The 18,482-nt window shown below is 41.6% G+C and overlaps 1 protein-coding gene across 1 annotated transcript in view; it reads left to right on the forward strand.

The window, feature by feature from the left end:
- The window catches only part of fars2 (phenylalanyl-tRNA synthetase 2, mitochondrial), a 99,499-nt gene that overhangs the window by 12,882 nt on the left and 68,135 nt on the right, over positions 1–18,482 (forward strand). Inside the window, exons 3-8 of the mRNA XM_079361900.1 lie at positions 11,305–11,621; positions 13,733–13,819; positions 14,185–14,244; positions 14,353–14,521; positions 14,653–14,815; positions 14,923–15,054. Of these exons, the coding sequence (XP_079218026.1) occupies positions 11,323–11,621; positions 13,733–13,819; positions 14,185–14,244; positions 14,353–14,521; positions 14,653–14,815; positions 14,923–15,054 (910 nt within the window). The 5' untranslated portion in view covers positions 11,305–11,322. The remainder of the gene's footprint in view (positions 1–11,304; positions 11,622–13,732; positions 13,820–14,184; positions 14,245–14,352; positions 14,522–14,652; positions 14,816–14,922; positions 15,055–18,482) is intronic.

The raw sequence follows: 18,482 nt of genomic DNA on the forward strand, positions 1-18,482 counted from the left end.
TATTAACAAATGTACATTGTCTACGAGGGGGAGGCGTTAATAACAGTGCAGTTGCACTCACAGACCTTTAGTGGGCGCCAAAGAGAAATCAAATCAAATCCCTGTATGTTGCTTTAACTCTTCAGGACACACGAACAACCAGAGTCCTTTCTCTAATAACTCAAGATAATTCACAATTTCTTCGTCAATTAAGTTTTAGAATTTTTTTTTTTTTTTTTTTTTTTTAATTACTTTTCCGCTTCCTGAGATATACAGTATGTCACCCTCTTGTGCTGGTTATATTTATTGTCCCTGCTTTTGGTTGTTTAACAGGTGGTCATTATTTTGCTCTACAGACTCCTGCCACTTTCTGAGGAAGTTGTCGTAGATTGAAACGTTGCCCTGTATAAATAACATTTCTGACTGGGAGCTGAACAGCGTGCAGACTTTTACATTTCTGCAGTTGAACTCTCCTGGAGGAATGCTATAAAATGCTTGAAAGTTCACTTTCTGTTGCATTAAAATATCTTTTTTTTTTTTTTCTGAAGAACTGGAGCTGCCCCTACAAGTACATACTGAATGTACTTCTCCTGCAGTATGCATAAATGAGGGAGAGCAACGGGGGGCTCAGCTCCCAGCTTTGATGTCCTTTGGAATCTGTAGGTCAAATTCAGGATGCACTAAACTAACAGAAACATGAAAAAGAAAAATCTACACAGAGGAGGGAAATGTTTAAAAAATAAATGTCAAAAAATGTCTGAAAATGTTGTGTTACTAAATAAAAAAAGACTCATTGATAAAATCTTCTCAAACATCCATCATGTGTGAGATATTCTGAGGCTTTCCTCGGCTTCTTGTTATCACTCCAGCATTTAGTTCAAATAATCTCAGAGGTAATTTAGCATTTTTATAACGACGCGTCTATTTTCAGCCGTAGCAGACGCTGTCAAAGAGCCGCTATTGTTATTTTGCCAATATTGTGTAATTATCAGCAGTCGAGTCCCTGACTGCGCTCCATGTGTGGGTGACAGCTAAACGGGAAGAAATGAGACGTCTGCTTCTTTCAAATCCCCAAACATGGAAACTTTGAATTGCCCAAAATAAAAGAGGACTGTGTGTGTCTGTGTGTGCGTGCGTGCATGCGTGCGTACTTGTGTTTATGTGTGTTTTACAGGATAGTTTCAATTTTCAGTTTGCGATCTCTCCAACGTCTCATGAACATATGTTGACTGTGCTCGAGCCAGGATTCACACTCCTACACACTTCCTCTCCCTATGTGTTTCACCTTCTCTCTCTCTCTCTCTCTCTCTCTCTCTCTTACTCGCTCTCTCTCTCTCTCTCTCTCTCTCTCTCTCTCTCCGTATATGAAATATATTTTGATTTCATGACACTATAAACATTCACACACAAAACAGAAACTGAAATTCTGTCATCTTAACAACTAAACCAGATTCTGATGCATCGAGCCGCTAACTGCTCCTCTTGAATACTTTAACATTTTGAAAATGAAAAAATCAATATCACAAACTCTTTTTCAATTTCAGTTAGATTTAAAGTCCTCAGGAGCCGACTCTGTTAGCGAGTATTCTCATACTCACATGTGGCTCTGCCCAATGTTTGACCTTTTTAACTTCAGAGAGATTGATACAAACAAACAATCTGCGATTTAAATGCACAATCAGTGTCACAGCTGATTGTGAATATCAACGTTCATTTAGGAAAAGTCAGAGGCTTCACCTGATGAGTTTATTCAAATAAATATCTTCTCATCGGCATGCTGTTAACGATCCTAAAGATATTGTACTTGTGTTTTGGTTGTTGTCGTGTTTGAAAGGGGAAACTTGAAGCTCCATTTAAAGGTTCACTTTTCTCTTCTCATTTATCAGTAGCACTCGAGTAGTTTGTCTGATATCTGGATATAACCACAGACTGTGTATAAAGATGAACGACACATCAGCTGCATAGGACCGAAGCCAAAAGAGTTTGTCATATAGGCTCCACCCCCTCCATGTTAACAGATGGGACAAAAACAAATCTAAATACAGATTAAACATCTATTCCCAAGTCTGTAATCTGACGTCATTATGTCTTATAATGTTTATTATTCCCCTTAGTTTGGTTTACTTAGTTATTTGTTAAAACACGAGGTAAGAACAAAGCTAACACACGGACAAGAAAAGGATGATCTTTATCACATTGAACGGTTGTGTTTCTGATTTCTGCGCCCTTTCATTCTTTGAATTTAAGCTCTTGTTCGGTCGAAAGATGTTTCAGCACATTGCTTGAAGTTTTAATGGAATATTACAACCTGCATTCTTCTTCTTGGACATGAATCATGTCTTCCTTTCTGAATCATTCTTGTTGTGCGTCTCCAGCCTAGAAACTTCAGTTTAACGTCACTGATTTTCTCACAGCACCTTTCAGAAATATGGCCTGCACGAACGAAAGAAATTAATAGGCTCGGAGAAGTCGTTTGTGATTGATCAGACAATTTGGAACCAGTTTTCAATCCACCTCTTAATCTGTATCTTGTTCAAACCCCCCCCCCCTCCTCCCCGAGTCCCCCTGATCCCAGCCAGGACGTTGATAAATGTTCTGCATGACAGTACTGCATCACAACAATAAAAGTTCACTTCAGATTTTGCCCAGTCCACATATTTTGCCCGTGCTGCTGGGTGCTGAATCTGACGGATCGGGGGAGGAAAAAAGGGAGCTCTGAGACGCTGCCGTGTGGTCACTGCAGACGATGATTGATTCGGATCGTCCCTCGCCGTCCCTCAGGACGACGGCGCGCAGCGATCGATGCTGCGAGCCGGCCGCCTCGTATTCATAAAGAAGAGCTCTGGCGCCGCTCCACAGGCTCTTCTTCTCTGATGACACACAGTTTACTGACGGTCCTGAGCAGTCAAGTAAGAATGAATCATGAAAAGTAAACAGGAACAACAAAGATTCATTGAATCGGACTGTGAATAATGCAGTTTAATCAATGCTTTAGCCGAAGGTGTTTTATTGTGAAGTGAAGGTAACATGATTGTAAAGCTGATTTAAAATCTATAGAAGAAGTCTTGTAATGTCGGATTTGACCTGATTAATTTTTGGATGTTTTCTTCAGGACCAACATCGAGGCAAAGTTATGATGAGGCTCTGAATTAGCTCCTGCACCAACGTGCACCTTTAAAGGTGCAGAATCACCAAAATAAAACAGAAAATAAAACTTAATATGACACAGGTGTTGGCTAATTCGTCATCCGTCTAATTGAGTTTAAATCTTTGTGTATAAACTTTAATGTTTTGAGACAGCAAGTCCAATGAGAAGCTGTGAAGCAGTTTTCTTTCATCGTTAAATCTTTTTGTCAACTTTTCATTAAAACTGAAACCTGATAGTGACATTTTTAGAAGATAATGAAGAGCAAGAGAAACAAACTAAACAGAAATTGTTTGGATGGGTTTTTCCACAATGCAAAAAGTTCCCGAGCCTTAAACAGCCCGACTGTCAGAGGCTCTCCAATCATTAAATCTAGGAGATGACAGAAATAAAGGGTTTTGTTTTTATAAGGCCGACTGAAGCTTTTTCTTATTTTGTCTGAAAAATGCAAATGACTTTTTTTTTATTTCCGAGATCTTAAAACAAACCAAAAAAAAACAATAGAAGTCAAAGAACTCATCTCTCTACATCTGACAGGATGAGAATCGAATCTCAACATTTAAGAAGAGAATAAAGTTTCTTTTTTTGTGTTATTTTTCACTTTGCTTGAAAGTAGCATGAAGTTTAAAGATTTTTTAAAACAAAAGTCCAACTTTCTGCCTCTGCATCGGCCCCTCAAATTAAGTAAGTTATTAAGTAGTGTGTGTGTGTGTGTGTGTGTGTGTGTGTGTGTGTGTCAGCAGAGCTGCAGCCTCTGCACATTTCCCCCTGAACCATAAAATTCTCCTCCTTTGTCACTTCACAAATTCCTTCAGTCCTTTCCTTATCTCCTTGCCTCATCCATTTTCTCTTCTCCTCCTCTTCTCTCCTCTCCTCATATCTTTATTGTCTGCTTCTGAAGGTTTGATCTAATGTTACTTGTCAAAAAGCTGCCTGCTTCCTGCAGCCCAACATTTACAGACATGACTTTATTAGAGGAGGAGGAGAGAGGTAAAGAGAATCAACAATCGGGACATGAACTCTGAAATCTCGCCAGATGAATGTGAGAGGTCTAACATGACAGATGTATACTTTAAAATCCAATTGTTTGTCTGTTTCTCTGAAATATTGAGGTTGAGATGGAGATATTTAAAAGAATGAGTTATTACAAAAGTATAAAGGGATGAAATGAGAGAAAAGGTAAAGAGAACGAAAGAGTCGAGAGGCGCAGCAGTGATGCAGATTTAGAGATGGAGGGGGGGGGGAGACTGAGTTTATGGCTTTAGAGAGACCTGGGGGGGGGGGTTTGGAGGTTTGGAGGTTTAGGGGGAGGGGAAGATGGATGTGGGGTCGTTTCAGGACACACTGTTTTAAATAAACGCCACAGTGTGAGCCAATCAGAGAGACTACAGCCCCCATAAATTCAGCTGTCCAGTGGGCCAACACACACACACACACACACACACACACACACACACACACACACACACACACGTGCAGGTACTGCAGCTGTCCGTCTTCATGACATCACACGGCTCCTCGCTCGTCTAGATCGTCTGGACATCAAATCAAACCTCTGACTTTTCCGCCTCGTACAAGTAAAGAATGTAAATCATTTTCCAACTCATCCATCAGAATTTTTATCAATTTGCTTCTCTGTGGCAAACGTTGAATCGCTTTACATCTCTGAAAATCAGCCTACTCGTCTGAAGATAGCGGATAACTGCGTATAAAGCGGATCATGTGACCACTAAATGGAACACAAGGACGTGGTCCAAAAATAGTGTAACTGATTCTCGTACGGATTTAAACACAGAATTTAATAAAATGTAGAAAATATTTTTGTACAAAGTCTCCTGAATACCTCGATGAGCAAATATCCTATTGTTTCTAGAAGAGTCACTTTAAAATAACGCCACTCGCTGTTTGGATACTCTCGGATTAAACTTTGAGTTCATATTTTAGTCATTCTCAGACAATGCTCCCCGTGCTGCACAGACACTAGACGTGCACCAAAACTAAACTCCATTATGTTGCTTTAAAAGCCCCAAAACACCAAACTGTTCAATCTGTCACATCCTGAGAAATCTCCCCGTTTAAAACGTGTAAGTCTGTGTCTCTGCAGTTAGTCAACGTTCTTAATCACTGACTTTTACAATGTGGAACCTTTTACTTGTTTATTTTTTACCTTTTTGTTCGTTACTTCATTCATCAAATAACACAGAGGTGGGTGTCGGATGTTGAGTAACCGTCCATGTTGGCGAGCGGATTCGTGTACAGGAAGTGGTGATCGTGCCAGAGAGGGAGTCCCTCTAACCATGGGGGGGGGGGGGGGGGGGGGGGGGGCGAGCGACACTGACACGCCTACAGTGAAAGAGAGAGAGAGATGCCACCTGCTTCACTGTGAGGTTCTTACACACACACACACACACACACACACACACACACACACACACACACACACACACACACACAGAGTCGTGATCATGATGCCATGTGTTCTTTAAAGGAACCACGACACATCAGAAACAGCTCCCTCTGACTGTCTGACAGTTTGTGAACTGTCAGATAATCTGTCTTTCTCTTTGCTGACATTTTCTTGCTTTACGCCAAATATTATAATTGTATGTACTTCACTCATAGAACTTGAATTCACGTTGATTTTTACATGTGCCAATGTTGACGTGCTCCACATTTTTCAGCTTTAGCCACAACGTGAAAAAGCCAAAAAGGGGAATAATACATTTTTAAAAAAAGAATAGAAATAACATGCTCTACTGACATCATGGATTTAAAAAAAAACTCAACAAAATGAGCAATGGTTAGAAAATAAACAAAATAACAAATACAACAAAGTATTTGCTAGCGTACTAAACCGGTTAAATATACAATGCAGCACAGATAAATACTGGGTGTGTTCATAATAATCAGAGGTGATGAAAATAAACATAAAACAACATATTTATGTCAAATCAATATTTTTCCCAGAAAAGAAAAAGGAAAATTAAGGGAAGTAAGATTTTTTTATGAAACAAACACAATTGAAGCTGCTCGTGTTGAATGGGGGTTTTCTCTCTTTGTGCATGTTAGCGGGTGGCGCATCAACCATTCATACATGTTCAATCATTGTGCTAAATGTTCACTACTGTGAGATATATACCTCTCTCTCTCTCTCTCTCTCTCTCTCTCTCTCTCTCTCTCTCTCTCTCTCTCTCTCTCTCTCTCTCTCTCTCTCTCTCTCTCTCTCTCTCTCTCTCTCTCTCTCTCTCTCTCTCTCTCTCTCTCTCTCTCTCTCTCTCTCTCTCTCTCTCTCTCTCTCTCTCTCTCTCTCTACTGTCTGTAATTTATCTCTTCTCTCTATCAGTGTGTCAGGGTTTAGAGGCCGAGTGAATTCCTCTGCATTTAAACTGCTGCTGGAAACTGTGTGTGTGTGTGTGTGTGTGTGTGTGTGTGTTCACAGCCTTTACGTCTCTGTGCAGCATGTGTGGTAAGTTACTCATCAGGTGTTGAAGTTCAAACCTGAGTAATGCGAGGATGTTTGTGTGCACCTTGCATGTGTGTGTTTTTCTGTAACAGTATCACGACTGCCTTCGTTCAAGGGTGCGGCGTTTCCACCATTTCTCTCCATTTGGGTTGCTACATCCCGGGTTAAGTGCTCTGTTTCACTTCCACACACACTGTGTGAGTGTGTTCCTTTGACGAGCGGTGGGTGTTGTGTTTTTTTTGGGGGTTTTTTTGGACGGCCGGGCTGCAGCTCGTCCTTGGCGGCATCTCTATTGCCACCTTTAGTCAGCTGGCAGCGTCAGAAGTCACATCACAGCCGCACTGTTGGCTGCTGCCATGCTGGTTAGTCAGAACAACTTCTTGGCAGCAAAGCAAGGGATTTTCTCAGCAACTTTCACACGTGATGAATCATGTTTCACTTCCTCCAGAGCTGCTTACATTTTGCACAATAATCTGTCACATTTTTCAAACACAGTGGCTGTATAAGCTCTTATTTGTCTTTATTAATGTGACACAACTAAAATGGTGCCTACAGCCAGGTTGTGGTGATAGAAAGTCTACATGAGCTTAATACAGAGCCAGCTCCACTTTCTAATCATCAACACTGAAAACTAAACCTGAACTGTGCTCATAAAAGAGTCGTGAGAAGGAAATGTACCTCGCTGGAAGGTTTTAGGGATAAATAATCAACTAAATAGATAAGTGCCTATCAGGCCGGTATGTACATTTTTAAGAACTGTACAAAAACAATCTGCTGATTCCTGCCAAACAGATGGATGCTGAATTATTTTTACAGTGTGAAACATTTCTCCTGCATTTTCAAGTTTTTCACCAAGTCGTAAATGCAAAAAATAAATACAAGCAGTTGAACAAAAAGTGGCTTTTACAGCCAAAATCCTGCATTAAAACGTATTACTGAGAAAAATGATCATACATAATGATCAAAACAATGATGTAATTATGTAACACTGCTGATGATGAAGATATTTTAGAAATGAAACGATAAAGTGTTAAGCGATTACGGTAGTTGTATCGACATAGCCCAAAGTAGAATTGGTAAAACTTGATAAAAGAACATTTAGATTCTTTAACTATTTATAAAATCATAAATATTCAAATAAAAAGATAAAGGGATTCTTGATATGCTCATTCTGTTGCAAACACGTTGATTTAAAAGTCATCTGAAGTTATATTACATGGTTTTTGGGAACATCTGAGCTAGCATGATATTTCATTGGGATGCTAACAGAGCTAATGGCTACCACATGGCGGCCTTTAGGGTCAAACTAACATTCGTCATCATAATGATGATAATAATAAGTTTGTTTTATATCACGCTTTTCTAAATACGCCAATCGTCAAAGACATCAAAAACAATCAATAAAGAAACCATAAAAAATGATCTAAATGATGGATTTTGTTTGGGTCCAAACATACACATGCTGTATATGGGGACACATATTTACTATTCCAACGAGACATTTAGGACAAAGTCAAAATACTTTGAGGGAGGAAAGATTAGCTAGAGTGGCTTTTGCTAACGCTACAGAAAAAAAAATTCATTCCCATCCAAAATTATTATAATTTTTAGCATCTTCTGTCATTTTCAAAGTGTAAGGTTCAGAAGTGCAGCACAGGAGACGCTTGAACTTTCCTTGAGGAGTAAACTGAGCCGCGTCATGTTCTCTCTGTCTTCACACAGTTTAAAACACACAGCCGAGGCGTGTGAGGGGTTTCAACATGAAACGGCAGCGACTCCCCCGCAGGACTCATTAAAGTTTAAAGCCTCTAATATTTTCAGTTACCCAAGTTCATGACTCTGTGTTTAAAAAAAAAACAAAAAAAACTCCATGTGATCGTCTGCTCTTTAAAAACCTCCCTGAATCTTTCAGCTCATTTTATTTGTCCTCCTCAGCTCTCAGATCTGAGATCAGGGTCACAGACAGGCCCGTGTGACCTCTGACCTGTCCTGTTTGTTACCTGATGGGAGCGAATTCTGTTGTAAAAAAACAAACCAAAAAAAACCCTTAAATAGAAAATAAAAGAGGTACTTGTCTAACCGGAGGATGTTGATGAAAATCATAAAAGATAGACCGACTCCAAAAACAGAATGAAATACAAAAATGTCAGTAACGTTCATGTTATCTCTGCGTTTACTTCAAACACTGACGTTTTACTGCACGTGTGTCCATGCAGTGTGCGTAGGCGTCCATATGTGTATGCGTGCTGCTGTTTGCTGCTACGGGAACAGACATATGGTGCTGACCACGTGTTCAGGAAGAAGGTCAGTCCCAAGTCGATGTCGAGTGGAGACGAGAATCCAAGATGGAGACCACAAAGAAGGAGCTCTGAGCCTCTTCTGTGCCAGAAAGAGAATCTCTACGACGAGAACAGAAGAGGATTTTATCCCGTGTGAAGTCGTGGCTTTAAACTGAGCTGATCATCACTCCGGGTTCATGCGCATCTTCCCCGGGTCGAGCTGTATATTATCTGGAAATGTCACATGACCTTTAGTCACGGAGGAAGATGAAGGTCGTCTTCACCTTGTTCACACCATCAGACATTTCACCGGTCCTCAGAGTCTGTCACTGCAGCAGCACGTCCACAAAAAGTCCACGTTGATGTTCGATTTTCTGACCACGGTTCTTAATCCTGATCTTTCAGAGACGTCGCAACGTAATACTTTTTGATTGCGAGTCTTTTTCCTCTTTGTTCTATTTAATTTGTGTAACACAACGACATCTTGGGCCGCGAAGGACGCACCGGATGGATCCTTCATCGTATCGAAATTTGCCGGCCGCATTTAAAGGAGCGTTCGAAGTGGGACAGCCTTGGAAGCACCGTGTCGGAACAAGCCTTTCAAACGCACACTCCGACAAGATGTAGCCCTTTTAGATTGAAGATCAAGTGAAGAGAGAGAGCTCAGTGGAGGGTTAATAAAGGTGTAAATGGAAGAAGAAGAATCTAAAGAACTAATGAAGTCGCCTACAGTTGTGCAAAAAGCTCTTTTCATCCCCACGCTTTGTCTCCGTGTGTCCTGTTAGACAGTAGCTACATCTAATTTAAGTCGAACTTTCATCAAGTTTATGTGGTTTGTCTTTACTCCGGGCGAGGTCGTAAACGGATACAGTGAACCCTGAGACCTCCTCGGCTCTCTGCAGCTTGTTTTCACGTCTTTAATGACCTTTACTTTACTTTCTCTTGGCAAACAAATTAGGACCTTAAACACAAGACAAACAATGTTCGAGCTGTTGTGACCTTTTCTGAACTAATTATTCCTTCTCAAAGGAACATTTGTTTTAGATTATTCTGCAGAATCACCTTCAGCGCATCGTTTATTATTTTCAAATATTGACTGTGATTTGGTGTAATGACCATTGTAGTCCGTAGGGGGAGAATATCCGCACATAATGGATTTTTATGATATTGTTGAAATGGCAATGACCTTGAGATGTCCCTTTTAGCCCAGGACCAGTTTTTGTGGTGTCTCGATTTTTTTTTGTGTGTTTGTGTTTGTGACCTCAGCAAAGTCCAGTATAATATGACACCAGCAGCAGAGCAGAGGTAAAAGCTTCGTGGATTTAGGAACAATAATCCGTTTTTGCTGCAATGCCACTGCAATGCAACACCCTTTGTCTTGTACGGGGATGCTCCCCCCAGAATGTGTGTGCGTGTGTGTGTGTGTGTGTGAGTGTGTGTTACTGAATGGACAAATATTTGAGAGGGACAGATAAAAGGGCAGTTGTCCCATCTCCTGTCAGAAGCTAGAAAAACACGTGGAGGAAAGACATCAAGAATCAGCTGATTCTGCTCCAGCTGTATAATTAAAACGTTGCTGTTTGTGTCTTTATGCATTATAATCAAATTGCATTTCTGTGTGTGGGTGAGAGAGAGAGAGAGAGAGAGTTAGGAAGTTGGCAGCCTTAGCACTGACCTCTTCCGACCTCGATCGAGTGGCCATTGTGGTTTTTATGATCAAATCTGATTCACTCCTTACTCGCTTCTATCTCCATCGTCGACGGAAATTGTAAAATCATTAACTGAATTGTTTTGAAATCTACATTTTAAAATAGAAAACATGGCTCTACCTTCTCCCAGTTTTATAAAATTAGAAATTAAAACATTCACTTCCTTAAAATAAAAAGAAAAAAAAAAGAGGTAAAGCCTCCTGCCGGTGGGTCCAGGCCACAGCAGAACAGATTATTGACTCTCGACACGATCGTTACCTGTCAGCGTTCCTCCTCTAATCTAATAATGTGATGCACTCAGCGACGCAGGAAGCTCCTTTGTAAAGAGAGACAACACTAACTTACTATAAAGACATCCAACATGTTTGTGAGAAACATTTATTTGATGTGTATTTAGATTTTATAGTTAACCCATGTCCTATCTGTTTACATAGAGGAGGCGGAGCTTATGAACTGTTTGGGTGGTTCCAGATGTTTTGGCTTCATTTATGTCGAGCTGCCATTCTGTCCATCTTCTTTACACGTGTCACTGCTGAATGTCCAGGGATCATCTGAGGATTGTCAAGAGTTTGTGTGAAAGTGGATAAAATGTCAAAAACAAAGAAATTGTCTTTGCTCCTGTTTATTCTCCTTCTTTATGTGTGTGTGTGTGTGTGTGTGCATGTGTGTGTGCTTAGCATGCAGGGAACACGGTCATTTTAATTCTCTCCGTCCCTCTTGTGTTTCCAGATCCATGGACCAATCAACATGAGACTCCATAAGATCCCCGTTTCCCTGTTCTTCCCCTCTCTGCTCCACTGCCGCTGCCGCTCGGCTCTCTTAGCCAATCACAGCGCAGCATCACAGCGACGCCTCGGCACTGATAGCCACGCCCCTCGGCATGTGATTGGTCAGGACTCAATGGAGGTGTTGGGCCACTCCTATCCCCGCGATGACTTCACCAACGTCACGTCAAAGATCTTGGAGAAGGTCGGCCGCAACCTCCACAACCAATCGCATCATCCTCTGTGGTTGATCAAGGAGCGAATCAAAGCTCACATTTACAGGTACATAAAGAAAAAAAAAGATCTGGCTCTTTCTGAAGCTACATACCAGACTTCAGCACAGTGACTCTAAGTATCGTCTCTGAACATGTGCGGCTGTTTACGGTCTCCAGAGTGAGATGGTTTTCATTAATGAGCTGCAGAATGACTCGTTCAGTCCACCAAAAACATACGTATCTTTCAATGAACGCACTCTTGTGGCGCATTCAGTCGCAGCAGTAGGTATATTTAATGAAGATATAATCAGAATAAAAATGCTTCATGGAAACGCGTAAAGAGATGAGTGATTTGTGAGACTTTATAAAGGGGGGTGTTTTTATGCTGATCATATTAATGTAATAATCTATATCCATGTACTCACAATATGGGGCGGCAGTAGCTCAGTCTGTAGGGACTTGGGTTGGGAACCGGAGGGTCGCCGGTTCAAGTCCCGGCACGGACCAAGTCCGGAAACTGGTCTGGTAACTGGAGAGGTGCCAGTCCATTTCCTGAGCACTGCCGAGGTGCCCCTGAGCAAGGCACCGAACCCCAAAACTGCTCTGGAGCGCTCGCTGTGGGCAGCCCCCTCACTCTGAGACCTCTCCATTAATGCATGTCACTAGAACCCTGTTTGTGCATGAGTGTGTATCTCGGCCTATGTGTGTGTTAGACAGAGTGTAAAAACCGAATTTCCCCTCGTGGGATTAATAAAGTGTAAATTATAAATTATTATTATATGCTGTAAATATTGTTGGACAAAGCCTCAGTGACGTCCCTCATTGGTTACTGAAGGGAACTTTTCAAGCCCTTTGATGGTGGTCGCTATGCTAGAAATGTTGTCTCAACCTAACGGCCGACAGACTGAGGCGTGTTTTAAACCTCCTAACAGCTACACCGCGCACACCTGTCAGCCAGCATGTCATAATGAGATCAGACAATCACATGTGAAAATAGTGAAGTTGGAATCTCCACGTTAATGGATTTTAATCGGATGAAGGTTATTTTGCGAATGTAAACACAAGTAGTGTGTACATAAATCAGTGTTCAGTTTGTTTTGGAGCTCCTTCCTCCGCCTGTGTGTGTCCTCAGGGAGCGTCCGGTGTAAAAGTTTGCTGCAGAGACACACACACACACACACACACACACACACACACACACAGCATTGAAATATTATTAAGCTGCTGGTTGTGATCTGCAGTCTTCATAAAACACACACACACACACACACACACACACACACACACACACGCTCACACTCACACTCACACTCACACACACTCACACAGCGCGTGCATTAATGCTGCATTAATAAGTCATTACAGAGTCACTGAGTGTGTTGTCTGACAGTGCTTTATGACTCTGCCATTTCACAGGTCAGGAACTTTGCTCTTTAGAAGAGTCTGTGTGCTCAGATAGCAGCAGGCCAGCAGACTGTGAGGCATGCTGGGTAATTTTCAAACAGGATGAAAATTTGATCAACAGCTGCTAACAATTCACATTTCCTCTGTTGTCTCGAACTCTCTGTCTTTTGACCCTGATTATGAAGAAACTTTCCAAATGAAGGATTGTTTGTTTGTTTGTTTTTTCTAATCAGGAGAAGCAGCTGTTTTTTGTAGTTTCCACAATTCACACTTTTATTCAAAGTTTAGAGTTTAGTCCTTTTTTATTGTGTCTTTATGAATGGTACATGAGAGTTTTCTACCCAGACAACCATTTGTGTTTTTATATTAGTGTTAGTAAAAATCTACTTGATAAAGTGCCTCTAAAGTGACATACAGTGTTAACCAGACTTCTTGCGGTGAAATAATACGGTGACAGGTCGTCCTTCAGAGTGTGTAATGAGAGCAACTGTCTGCTTGTCTTAGTAACAGGTTGTTGTTCTCACATCTCTACTTTTGGGAAGAGCCAATAAGAATCAAGTATTCAACACAGCCATGTCATAAAGGGGAATGGTTCACATCTTTTAACTTGATTATCACACTGCAGTATAAATAATGAACATAGCCTCAGCAACAATACTCATCGGTTATTTGACTGCATATAAAGCCTCAAGTTTGAGAGCCACACTATTTCCTGATATTAAAACACAAAGGTTTATATCGCTTTTCGTTACATCTATCTCCGTCTCTCCACAGCTCTTACATCGGCCGCTGGGGAAACCCTCTGTTCTCCGTCCACGATAACTTGAGTCCTGTGGTCACCGTGGAGCAGAACTTTGACAGGTCAGCAGCTTCATTATTAAAAGACAAGTCTCATGATAGAGATATGGAGAAATAATATCATGCTGTCCTATTTACAGAGAAAGTGTTGAAAATCATGAAGACAGCCATTTTTTTTATTCCTTGTGTTTGAAGAGACATTACAAAACTTTTCTTCAGGGCTTATTTGCTTTTTATTGGAATTTTAACAAGCTTCATTCAATAACATTTGTATTTCTTAATTTAATTAGTGAAGATTGAAAAAAAAAGAAGGTTTGATCAGACAGTGAGGCAGGCTCAAGTCTTAATTGGCCTATAAATGTCAGAGTTAGAGGTTCATTAATGATGTTTTCAGTGAAATTCATTCCTTTTGATACTTTGATTGACAGCTTACTGATCCCACCCGACCACCCCAGCCGGAAACGAGGAGATAACTACTACCTGAACAGGTGAGCGATGCTGCAACAACGCACGATACATCTGTCGAGATGTCCGGAGTCACGAAGCTCGTCTGTGTGCTTGAACCGTGTCCCTGATCGTTTGTTCCTTATGAATAGAAATACGATGCTTCGCGCTCACACATCTGCCCACCAGAGGGAGCTGGTGAGGTCGGGCCTGGATGCTTTCTTATTGGCCGGAGACGTTTACAGACGGGATGAGATCGACACCAGTCACTACCCTGTCTTCCACCAAATGGAGGGAGTGCGACTCTTCTCTAACCATGAGGTAAAATGACAACATCTTCAAGAAGTCACAAGTAATTTCTCGGTATTTCTCTGATTTTTTTATTTATTTTATTTTTTTTCCTTGTTATTGCCCTGTCGTATTGTGACAGATGTTTCTCATTTGTCTTCCAGCTGTTTTCCAAGGTGCAGAACGGCGAGGAGCTGTCTCTGTTTGAGCGAGGAGGCCGGCGGACGCCGAACAAACAAGAGGCCCACACTCTGGAGGCCGTCAAGCTGGTGGAATTCGACCTGAAACACACTCTGACCAAACTCATCACACACCTGTTTGGAGAGGGTGAGAACGCCAAAACATCACGGAGAAGAGTTGAATCGTTTTATTTCGCTGTCAGCTAAAAGTCACTCCTGCACACGGTCCTCTCCTTCGTCTCCCCTCCGCCTCAGATCTGGAGATCCGGTGGGTCGACTGTTACTTCCCCTTCACTCATCCCTCCTTTGAGATGGAGGTGCGTTTCCAGGGAGACTGGATGGAGGTGCTGGGCTGCGGGGTGATGGAGCAGGAGCTGCTGAACTCTGGTCAGAACAAACACACACACACACACACACACACACACACACACACACTCACACTCACACTCACACTCACACTCACACTCACACTCACACACACACACACACACACACACACACACACACACACACACACACACACTCACTCACAAACACTGGAGTGGATCCTTCCCCTCCACTGAAATACATGCCGGGAGTTGTAGGCTCTATATGAGTGGGAGGAAGAAGAGATGATTTGTCTGGAAGGGTCTGGTGGGGCTTTGATCCTCACTACAATATTCTACAGCTACATTTTAACTGCTGGAGAATCTCCTGCTGTGTGAGCAACGTGTCTGGATTTTGAGAATGATACACAGACTAACCAGAGAGAGGAAAATACACATAATACACAAATAACTGAAATGGCATCTAAAGGATTTTTTAAAAAATATTTTTCGGCCTTTATTGGATTAGACAGCTGAAGAGAGATGGGAAATGTTGGGGGCGGAGAGCAGGATGGCATTCAACAAAGGGCTGAGATCTTACTCGAACCCACAGCTTCTGTGATGGAGACTATAACCTTCTACATAGGGTGCCTGACATAACCACGAGGCTATCCGGCATCCCTGAAGGATTTTTTTTTGACCTGGAATAAAACAAAGGTCCACAGCCCAACAACACTCAGAATTCCTACAGTAGTTCCCCGACATGAAACCAAGAATTTCAGGAGTTTCAAGCCTCTACATGAGCCAATGAAACCTCTTACATAGGCTGTCTTCTCCCAGCACAGGAGAGCAGCATTTCCCTGGCAGCCCTGCAGCATTCTGCCACCCGGGAAAGAGAGACATGAAAAAAGTTGGCCTGTGGAGTTAAGGTTTTTACCAACGGCAGTGTAAGACTTTTGTATAACCAACTAAGGCATGAGTCATCTGGGAACATCATTAGTCAGCAGATTAAAGAAAAAAACAATTTAATGTAAAAACGATGAATCCAAAGCAAATAATGATGAATTACACCTTAAATCAGGCTTAAAATAGCTCAGTGTGACAAATACAGTATCCTGACTCTGTATGAGGCAATATATCCTGGTTTATTCCATAAGTGTCAAGTGGTACAGCTTTAAGAACACTTTAACTTCCAGCACTGCTTCCAATAGAGCTGCAACCATGACTTAAAAAATCAATTTAAACGTGAACATTTGTGGAAGTTGTGATGAGTAAATTCCTTTAGCATTGAAAAGTTTCGCTAACTGGAACACTTGAACACTTCTGTCACTGGTGAAGCTGTTTCAGGAGATGGAGTACTATGAATACTACGTTGCTGAAGGAAACGCTGTGACATGAAAAGTCAACTCAGTAAAAGTCTTCTTACTCTCTCTCACACACACACACACACACACACACTTTCTCTGGCCTGTGTGTGTAAACATGCAGGTCAGGGATTGATTTGTCGATCGCTCCTGCAGGGTGTCAGACACTGAACAGAACATACATCAGAACAAAGAGCGAGCAGGTTTACAATATTAAACTCAAACACACACGAGCAAACATTCCCACCCTCTTTCTCTCTCTCGCCCCTCTCTGTCTCTCTCTCTCTCTCTCTCCTGTCAGTCTGCTAAGTGGCTAGCTTGCAGCTCTGCCCTTGAACAAAGCTGTAGCGCCGCGCTCGACTTCGCCGCTGCTTGTTCCAATCAATAATACATGCTTTAAGACGCAAAGAGCAGCCGGATCACTCCGGCGCCACCAGTCTGTGTGTGTGTGACTCTTTATATCGACATACCTCACTGAATTGTTTTTTGTGGCAGGCGACCTCAAAAGTGAAGTGAGCTGAACTAACAGCCACTCAACACTTAATTTACTTTCTCCTCAAGTTTCAATCTTTTGAATCAAAATTCAAAACAATTCAAGCAAATAATCTCAACTACCCGCCACGCTTTGGTTCTTTCTGTCTTTACATGTTGAACAGAGGTTCGACTTCCTCACTCTCTCAGATCGTGAAAGTCGTGTTTTAGGACGCACTCGGAGGCTGTCACTGGATCAGTTGTCACAACAAACATTTACTCATTTACTCCCATGTTTGAATCTGTAGAATTAAACTGAGCATTTTTTTAACAAACGTCACCTCGAGGAAACTCATCTCTGTGGAGCTACAGTTTACGTTGGCTTTGGTTAGCATGTGAAAGCTAATGCTAATCAAACGACTGAGTTGTGTCCAAAGTCACTCACTCATTCCCTGCTCCCTATAGGGAGTTATATGTCGTGGAGAATTCATTTATTTGTGCTTGTGGACTCAGGTCTTGTGTCTGTATTTATCATGAGGATTAACTAATGTGTGGAAAATATTTTACTCTTTATAAAACAGCTTTCAGATTACAGTAAATGAATGTCTCAGAATATAAACTTTTTTATGTTTCGTGTTTGCGTTGGTGCCTCTTCTTGTCCGTCTGAAAGCAGTCCGCTCGTATATGATGAGATATATATTGCTTGGATAGTGAATATTGATTGTACACTACTTTTCACAATGCATTGTGGGATGTAATGAGTTGACTGTATAGGATTTGATAAAGCTTACTCAGAATTCTTACCTTATGATCTATCAAAAGTAGTTGGTCATGCTCTGTTTTGTGCTCTTAATTGGATCCTTGGAAGTTTGGCGTGCAGCTGTAGTTTCCTCCCCTGCCAGAGGGGGGTGCTGCAGGTCAGATCATGAGGTGAGGCAGGAGCGAGACAGTCGAGCTCTCAGCCCTTTTTTTTCCTGCAAAACACTCTGACACCTCCTCCATTATTGAATACTGTGCATCACAAATCTCTCACTGTTAACCTGTCTTTCATTTCTGTGTGTGTGTGTGTGTGTGTGTGTGTGTGTGTACTTCTAAATCCATTTCCTGCAGCGCATCACGACTGAAATAGACGGTTTCAGGACACATGCAGAGAGAGGGAAGAGCCTTTGGCCATTTTTCACTGTGTGCGTGTGCGTGCGTGTGTGTGTGTGTGTGCGTGTGTGTGTGTGTGCGTGTGTTTGTGTGTGTGTGTGTGTGTGTGTGTGTGTGTGTGTGTGACACAGTAGAAGCAGGAGCAGCATGAGGTTAAATTGATGCTGAGGTCCTAACACAGTCAGAGGAAGTAGTATCTCTCTCCATCACAGACAGTTACACATTCACAAAAACACACACACACACACACACACACACACGTATGTGTGTTTTACTTTGTCCAATCTCTGGATAATTGTAGCCCTAACATTTGATGGTGTGGTATACAGTGTGTATACAGTAATTAAACCAAGACTTCTAATCACAGTTTTTTCTTTTTCTCGCTCTTTTTTGTTTGTTAAAATGTTTTTTTTTGTTTTCTTTTAACTTTACAGATTTAATACCTCACCACCACTAAAGTACTGATTTTCTTTAATCAGAATCCAGACTCTTGAATGAGTGAAGTGTTTACATGTAAAAGTGG

The sequence above is a fragment of the Symphodus melops genome (genome assembly GCF_947650265.1).
Source record: "Symphodus melops genome assembly, chromosome: 14".
Taxonomy (NCBI): domain Eukaryota; kingdom Metazoa; phylum Chordata; class Actinopteri; order Labriformes; family Labridae; genus Symphodus; species Symphodus melops.